We start from the raw sequence: 9,396 nt of genomic DNA, 5'->3' as shown, positions 1-9,396 counted from the left end.
ATTAGTTTGCTGGATGGTCTTTAATCTTCTCTCATAACAAATAGCAGATAAGACTTGGATAAATAGTAATTATCCATACAGCTATTCGATTCTCATTATAGACTACGCGTAGCTCAATATAGTCTCATTACTGTAGTAAATTTAGTATATGGCTACCAACGATTGTTATCGATGTTATGTAACATTAACTAGTTGAAACTGCTGAATACCATACACGAGGAGAAAACTTCCTTTGTCCTCGCGGTGTTCGTGCGTTTAACATGTAAGTAGGAGCAATTTTGCATAGAAGTCCAACTGTGTGGACTTTGTATGGCGATATGCCGATGTGGAGTGCCTTTTTTGCAGATCGTCCATATAACAGACTGGATTGATTAATATCGGTAGTTTTCTTTATCAATTGAAGTCACATGTCTGAAACTAATGGCCCATGCTTACGAGATAATAAGTAATTTTTTTTTACAGATGGTTCTGTAGCTCTTCCAACACACCAATGTCAAGTTTGTGGAAACGTTGCAAGAAAAAATAATTACAAAGCGTACACCTGCATTTCTTGTGTGGTGTTTTTTGACAGACACGTAAGACCAGAAAAAGAAATAATTACTTGCGTAACTGGGTGTGGAAACTGTTCGACAAACAGAAAGCTCAGTAAGATTTAATTAAAGTTTATTAAGTACTAAGAGCATTTACAAAGAACATCAGTGAACTGATGTTTAGTAGTCATATACAGTAATCAGTGCACAGGTAACATTGCTATGATATCCCTGCAATAATTCTATATACAAGTACAGTAATGGATAATATAGCACACGACAAATATTTTCTTCAGTTGTACATAGATTTACATTTGACAATACTACATGACTAGAAATTGGACATGCATATTTGATAGCAGTTGGAGATGCCTACTAGTATTGTTGTAGGTGCGTCTCTTCATGATGAGTCAGCTGTAGTCCATGTGGATTAACACATTGAGGGCCACGGTTTGGCTTACATATCTATCAGGATGTAATTTTTGTTTACATATTTCCATATCACATCTTCAGTGCCGTAGTATAGCATGAGAAATTCTTTTTTACTTAATAGTTCATTGTCAATTTGGAGTTTAAGATTAACCTCATCTTTGATTTTTTTGATGCAGACCTCAGCGTTCCATTTCTTATTGTCTAAGTGGAGGGCGCACCTTGCCTTCCATATTATCCTCTTTGCAAGGGCTACCATCCAATTGAGGCAGTATTTGTTATAAGTAGTGTTTGGGAAGTCAGCTTGGTATAGTACATGATGCCAGCCTATGTCGATGTTGAATATTTTCCTTAACCACCTCCAGATTTGATTTGGTGTTGAGCATTTGTAGAAAAGATGGAAAGTGGTTTTATCCCTTGAACAACGTGGACATTTGGCGTTCCTTAGCATATTGTATCTATGTAAGAAGTCTTTAGTCATGGTTATATTATTTATTATCCTCCATGTTGTTTCCTTACACTCTGCTGGGAGCTTGCCCACATTGTTCCAGCACTACTTCCAGTTAACTGTGGTGTTAAGATTTGGATTTGGGACGTTGATGTAGTTATTCCTGTATATAGTGCCAGGTTTTATATCTTCTAGATTAATCTTGGCATCCAGTAGGCCCTTAATCATGTATCTCCAATTGCTTGCTGTAATGTTATTATCTATTAAGAAAGGTCTATTAGATGGATCTTTGTTAAAACGTTTCGTTATCGGACCAATGATGTAGTTAGCGAGATCCCCTAAGGGGTGCTGTTTTTTTAGGATGGCGTTGATGATGTTGGATAGCTGTAGGGACTTCTCTAGTAGCCTCACATCCCAGATTCTCCATCCTCCGTGATCATTATCATTCTTCATTATGTTCCTCTTTAGTGGCTCAAAGTTCTTTCGCCATATATACTTAAATATTTGTTTCTCTATTTTATTTGCATCCTTTTTTTTTAAGTTATTGGTGTATAATATGTACATGATCTTAGCTATCAGTACTTTGTTAGCAACCATCGTTCTTTCCGGCAGGTACAGCCAGATTCTTTCCCATTTGTCTATAGTATTTTTTATCTTTTTATGCATTGCTTCCATGTTTTTGTTGTTTTTATTTTTGCCATACCATATTCCAAGGATTTTTTTGTTGCTAACTGTCCTGAAGGTGGAGCTTTCTAGATTGTTGTGGCCAAAAATCTTGATGATGTTGCTTTTGTTTATATTTATTCTCATCCCAGTGATGTTACAGAAGTTGTTAATTATCATTGTTGTTCTATGAAGGGAGACATTGTCATTTATGAAAAAGTTCACATCGTCAGCATGTGCTACATATTTAATTTTCTTTTCCATTCTTGGGATGTGGATGGGGGGGATTAATTTGTCTTTATTTACCCTGTTTAACAAGGTTTCTATGTAAATAATAAAAAGGATCATGGAGCAAGGACAGCCTTGCCTTACTCCAGCTTCGCAGTCAATATATTCTGATTCCTTTTGGTTAATTATGATCTTAGTTTTAGGCTGGTTGTATATGTATTTAATTTTCTTTACTTCATCCTCATTAAATCCCAGGTGTTCAAGTATTTTCCACAGTACCTCTCGATTCACGGTGTCGAAAGCCTTCTCGACGTCTACAGTGAGAATCGAGAGGGGGGATTTTCTTTTATTGTAGGTTTCCTGGATTAGATTTAAGAACATAGTATTGTCTTGAATGGCTCTATCTTTGATACCTGCAGTTTGTGTAGGGCTAATATGGTTGTGGAGTAGTTTTTCTAGTCTTGTGGCTATGATTAAACTGTAAATTTTGTAATCTACATTAAGTAGTGTGATTGGTCTATAGTCAGTAGCACGTCCGATGTTATTTCCTATTTTATTTATTAGTTTCATCCTCCCACTACAGAAGTCATTATTGTCAGTATTATCGTTGTAGAGTTTATATAGAATATCAGACATGTCATCTTTAAAGAAGTTATATAGCTCTGCAGGTATTTCATCTAATCCAGGGGCACTCCTTATGTGGAGCTCATCTATAGCTTTATTTATTTTTTCTTTAGTTATTTTTTCGTTGATTTTATTTTCTTTATGGTCTTTAACAGGTTTAATTGGTTTTATGATTTCTCCTAACTGATCCCATCTTGTATTTTTTCTTTGATATAACTTTTTGTAGAAATTTTGAAATTCTTTGATGATACTGTCTTCATTGTTTGTTTGTATTCCATTGATAATTAGGTTATTTATTATTGCAGAGTCTTTCGTGATGGGTTTTTTCTTAAAAATTACCTTTTCTGTGTGCCTCTCTATCCCCAATTTGCTCATTTTATATCTTGTATATGTGTCTCTTATTTTATTCTCAATTTCTTTGCTGATTTCATTACTGGTCTGATCTATTTTTTCATTCATATTATTTGTTATGTAGTAGCTAAGTTGTCTCTGTAATTGCTTCATTTTGTTAAAGTTGTTTTTTTTATCCGTAGCCATGTTTGGTTGGTTATTTCTTTAATATTTTCTTTTGTGGCTCTCCAGGTTTCCCAAGTAGCATCAGTTTTCATATTATCAAGGATGTTTTTAATTTCCTTCTGGTAAGTTTTGTCAGAGAGGATGGTATTGTTGATTTTAATTTTGTTTTCCCTTCTTTTGAAGTTATTCTTACTTATTGTTATATTGATGATTTTATGATCTGAGATCTTTTTTCCATGATTTGTTAAGTAGTTGGAGCTGTAGTTGATTAGTTTTCCTATATTTTTATTGATATAGAATCTATCTAGCCGTTCCTTTATGCCATTGCCTTCCCATGTATATTCATCTGCCTGGGGGTATAGAATGCGGAAAGCGTCCTTTAACTCATAGCTTTCTATAATATCAGTGAGAATACTGCGGGATCCGTCAGGGTACATGTTGGTATTTTTGTCCTTCTGGCTTAGTATACAGTTAAAATCTCCACCAATGATGAGATCCCTCCCGCCAATTAGATAGTTCGGTAAGTTGTTAAACAGGGTTTTACGTTCATCCAGCTGTGGGGGGGGCGTATATATTTACTATTTTGATTAGCTTATTATCATGGTCAATGTCGACGGTTACCAGCCTTCCATTCGTATCCGTCCTAAAATCATTGATTTTGATATAGTTGCGGATCATAGTAACAACGCCGGAACCCCTTCTAGGAGCAAAGGATACATAGATGTTGAACTGTGTGAAGATTTTACGCAATTTTCTAAGGTCAGAGACGTCGTAAAGGTTAGTATCTTGCAATAGCAGGATATCTATGTTTTCATTTATGGTAAGATTTAAAAAGTATATCTTCTTTGCTTCTTCTCTCATCCCTGATATGTTTAGGGATTTTATACTGATAGTGTTAGCCTTGAATGTTATTATTATTTTGTGCAACTTTTCTTCTGCTTTTCCTTACTTTCTTTTTTTCAGCTGTCGTTATTACGTTCTCCACTTCCTCAATTAGCTGATCCTTAGTAAGGCTTGCGTCTAAACTTATAGCCAATATTCTATCCCTAACCGCTGTAGCATTTTTTTGTTCTTCTATTCTCTCTTCTATACTTTTTTCCTTATCTTTGGTTTCGCTTTCATTCTTGTCTATCTTTGCATTTGTGTTTATTTCGTCGTCTTGTTTTTTGGTGTCCTGACATATTTCAGCTTGCCCCTTATTCTCGCTATTATTTTCATTAATTTCATTATTTTCATTGGTTTGATTATTATGCTCTACCTTATCCTCTATAGTATTCTCTTTTTCTTTTTCTATTACTTTCTGTTTGGTTAGTCTTTCTAGACTTTTTTCTCTTTTTTTTTTCTTTATTTTTGTTCCTCCCTCCTTTTTTATATATTTCATTGAGGGTTTGCTCAGGGCATTTTTCATCAACTTCGTGTATTTTATGACAGCTATAACAGCTTGGACAGTCTCTCACCAGGTGGTGAGGACTTTTACATCTATGACATAGTTTTTGGCTACATTCTTTGATCTCATGTGTCAAGCTCTCGCAGCGCCAACACTGCTTCTTTTTACCTACATAGTGTAGTTCTACTTTGCTACCCAGCATCTCAACATAATTCGGGAGTAGTTTTCTGGTTTTAATCAGTACTCTATAGGTACCAGTTTTGAATTTTCTATTATTAACTGTAATAGTGTTAACTAATACCTTGCTGACCTTCCCAAACTCAGAGAGGACCCCCTTGACGACCTCCTTATCGGCCTCGTTAGGAACGTACCTAACTGTGACCATCAGGAGGTCTTCATCTAGACTCTCACAAATAACATAAGAACTGCCTACCTTTACGCTGTGCCCGATGAGCTTCTCTTTAGTGTCGACAGTTGTTAGTCCTATTTCTATGATATTGTTCGGTTTAAAACAAACCTGTTCTACTTCACCTAATTGTCCTATTATTTTTTCACATTCCGTGATGATTACTTCCGCTTGGACTTTACCGGTGGTAGAGAGCCGTATCGATCTACTAGTGGTATATTGTTTTATTTTATCATCCATTGGTTCAGTTTCTTTTCCCATGATGTCTTCATCTATTTGCACTATACCATCGTCTATACATGCAACTTGAGGTGAAGACGGGCGAGAGGAGCAAGAAGGCAACGGATGATCCACATCAGTGAAGTTCTCTTCTTGGCAGTTCGATAGGTGGACCACGAGGGGGGCCGACGTCGCATTCGCGTAGGACATAGATGAACCGGGTGTATCCATCGTTGTCTACTTGTTGTTCGAAACACAATGGTGGCGTGGATAACACTTACTTGGTATGCACCGCATACATACATACACACACACACACACACACACACACACACACACACACACACACACACTTAGAAGCGACGGTAATCCACGGGGTACACAATCACTAGCGAAGAGGAACACACTGCACTGTAACCAAAAAAGGAATAAACCAAAAAACTGGCCGTGAATACGGCAGGACGTGCTGCAGACGACCAGCTAAGATCAAATACAGAGAAAAAGAAAAGTCTGGAGAAATACTTCAGGAAAGCGGGGGGGAGTAGGGGGAGGGAAGAGTAAGGGGGATGTAGCGAGAAACACACCCCTGGATAAAAATAGTGCTGCCAGTCAACCAGCGAATACACAATGTGTTTCAACTGTGCAGGCCGGTTGCTTGGCGGAAGTAAGAAGGCTTATAGGAAAGAGAAACTGGCGCTAATAAAGAAGCTTCGTATTATTCGGCATTTATAAGTGCAGTGGGTAAACATTAAAGACTTTTTTTGTAATTTTACAATTCTAAATAATCCACTCTATGACGCTTTGCATAACTTTCTACATTTAATTTAACAATTTTCAGCTTCTGTCCATTACCATGATTTTGGATATGGCAACGGATAATAACCTTTCCGTTCTGAAAATATATTTTGGCCAAAAACGTTAGTACTTTTTAATGTAGTTTTTTAATTTTTTGTTTACAGATTATCAATTATTCTCGTATATAATAAATAATCGCATAAATAACTTGTGTAAACTATTGTAATTGTTAATAAACGTTTTCAATAACCTTGAGGGTTGATCTGATGATAAGATGTAATAAAAGCGTAGCGAATTTTCTATTCATTATAATAATAATTCTGTTTATATTTATACTAGAGCAAAGAGCAGTATCGAACAATTGTTTAATGTAAAGTTTAAAAGATATTCACACGCGTTATCCTCGATAAGTAGACATTGTTTACATTTCACTAGAGCCACCACAAAATTTAGTGGCAACCGTGGAAAAGAATAGAAAGTAATAAATTTAATTCATTTATTTACAGATTACACGTGGTATTTTATTATTAACATTACTGAATGGACTGCATTGTTAATGTTCAGCATTCTGCTATACGTTGCACTTGAAATTGTATGTATAATTATGTGATTTTTTAGTATATATGTTGACTTTTCTAATGTATATAAATGAGTTAATGAAAATTTGAATTTATCAAAATTCAAAAAATTTTTTGTACTTGACATTTAGTTCAAATGATTTGCTTAAATTACAACAGAGCTGCAGAATCTTTCAGATGTCATGCAATTTAAAGAAAATTGATGGATGGTAGAGAATTTTTGTTGTTGTTGTTGTTTAATTCTTTAATTTAGATATTTTCAGGACAACCACATACTTATGATCCCTTGGATGATATGGATTTGGATTATAATGATTAAAACTGCAGCTGCAACAACTATTGCAATGGCACTCGCATCTTTATTACCAGTTTTTGTAAGTAGTTTTATGTTAAATATCAAGTTATATATAATGGACTATCTGTCTTCCCTCTATATAACACTTTCATCGATCCGATTTGTGTTTTTTCATAGTTACGATATTAAAAATGTGCAATTAAAAACCTGGACACTTCATGAAATTCCATGATACAATCTCTCTCGCACTGTTTTTAATTAACGTTTACTGCATTTTATAAGTTAAAACTGTGTAATGAAGAAAACGGAAAAATGAACTGATTTGCTCTTCATTATTATTAAACTGGTAAAACGTGGACATCGCACCCCTTTTCTTATTTTATTACCTTCACACCTCCTGATAAGTCCACCAGTAGCCGAGTGCATAAAACTACTACACAGTGGTAGTTGGTCGTGTATTCGCGTGGAGTTTTTCGGGTTTACTCCGCGTGTTTGACACCTATGTATGGATCAATGTACAATAAAAGTCTTCCCGAAGAGCACCTACTCCTGCATTAATGCACTTCTATAAAATGCTTATCCTGATCTTTAAAACACTAAACTGCACTTCTTTTTAACTTTGAAGAATTCAATGATAAATTTAAGATCTTTGTTTCTTTTAACAATAGTCGTTTAAACATTTTTTTTATTAATACTTTACAGATTATAATGGTTTTAAGTCTGTCAACTTTCATATTCTGCTATACAGGGGTAAGTATTTAAATATAGATAAAATACGAATACACTAGCTTCGATATAACGTCCTTCTTTTATAACGCACTTCGGTTTCTTTCAACACTCGATGTAATGCCAATTTTAAAAGCAAATCGTGGCGACATATGGAAGCTCGGATGTATTTCATTTCTTAATTCGCAAAACATTTAAGAAGAATTTTCTTATTTTCAGATATACTTTTTCACTTGCGTCTACAATCATTATACAATTCTTAAAATGCGGAAAGTTCTTGTTACACCTGAACAAAGATCAAATATTATTTGTGTCGCTAAACCTGAAGAAGATTTGGATCGTTCCGACAACATCCAGATTCCCAACAAATTAACATCAATTACAAACGATGTTCCTCCTGAAGAAGAACCTGATATTCCTGTATTTCGTTTTACTGAAAAAGAGTATTAGAAAACCAATTTTGTATTATATAGTGAAAAACTTATTACAATAAGTTTGTGTTTGCATAAATTAAATGCTTTCCTTCAAAATATTGCTTTTCTGATATTTTTACAAAATCCTTCTACTCCTGTTCCTATAAAATTTGCCTTTCTTTAGTAAAAAGTTCCCTTTTACCCGGCTACTGTACCTTGCCACTTTTCTTTCATAGCAAACACGCTCGCTCACAGTGCCGAGTGGATAAAACCACCGAACTCTGGTCGTGTGTTCACGCCTGGCCAAATGGGCTGACCACCTGAAATTTTTCGTGTTTTCTTTACTTTTCTAACATCTAACTAAGGCCATTTTCCCATAGAATACCTCCAGAGAGGTAACCCCCCTCGGCAGATCGCCAATGTGACTCATTGCCGTATATATTTGATTTAATCCAATCCAATGAAAGCATCGACCGGACACCGGCCAGGGCTGAAGTCTGCTATGGTGCATCTACCACTGACAAAAGATGAATTCTGTTCTCGCATCTGAATATATACACTAAGAATTATATCTTTTGTTTGTCCTCATCCTTTTTTTTAGTAATATTGAAGGAATTACTTTGATCCAGTGTTCATTATCCCGATAAAAACTCAAGAATCAAATCGATTTGCCAATACTGTACAAGGTACCAGCCGTATTATTTATTACAGGCAGGCTTCACAGCTTGATTAAGAAATAGGGATAGATGCTGTAGGTTAGTACTAGCCACGATAATTAATGGAGTATGGATAGATTCAAACAGTCATATTGTTGATATCCAAGGCCTCATACAGGTGAAAAAAAGATTATCATCCTATATTAACATAAAGCAATAAAATTTGACAAAAATTACTGTAAAAATTATAAGCTTTCGCGTAGACACGAAAAATTAAACAAATAAGCCAGGCAAAACAATCTTGCTTCACCCCAGTGATAAATACTGTTATGAAAGAAATGACTTCATTGAAATAAAAACACAGAAGATATGTACATATTTTATTAATTTCTCTTTACAATCACAATCTAGTCTACAATTAATTGTTTAAAACCATTTTACACTTCAAGTTTTCGGATAAAATTGATCTGTCATCGATGAAAA

The 9,396-nt window shown here is 35.0% G+C and overlaps 1 protein-coding gene across 2 annotated transcripts; it reads left to right on the top strand.

The window, feature by feature from the left end:
* The first annotated feature begins 72 nt into the window (after positions 1 to 72).
* LOC111617711 lies at positions 73 to 8,399 on the top strand. Of its 2 annotated transcripts, XM_023359001.1 has the most exons (6): positions 73 to 645; positions 6,289 to 6,367; positions 6,752 to 6,837; positions 7,087 to 7,197; positions 7,821 to 7,868; positions 8,064 to 8,399. In XM_023359001.1, exons 2-6 carry the CDS (start codon positions 6,304 to 6,306, stop codon positions 8,292 to 8,294), a joined length of 540 nt encoding a protein of 179 aa, XP_023214769.1. In that variant the 5' UTR covers positions 73 to 645; positions 6,289 to 6,303; the 3' UTR covers positions 8,295 to 8,399. The 2 variants fall into 2 exon arrangements, with proteins under 2 accessions (XP_023214769.1, XP_023214768.1); XM_023359000.1 differs by lacking the exon at positions 73 to 645 and having other exon boundaries at positions 6,082 to 6,367.
* Positions 8,400 to 9,396: the final 997 nt, after the last annotated feature.

The sequence above is a fragment of the Centruroides sculpturatus genome, unplaced genomic scaffold (genome assembly GCF_000671375.1).
Source record: "Centruroides sculpturatus isolate CEXI.00-Female unplaced genomic scaffold, Cexi_2.0 scaffold1895, whole genome shotgun sequence".
In the NCBI taxonomy this organism is placed as follows: Eukaryota; Metazoa; Arthropoda; class Arachnida; order Scorpiones; family Buthidae; genus Centruroides; species Centruroides sculpturatus.
This window is presented reverse-complemented; position numbering and strand designations above follow the sequence as displayed.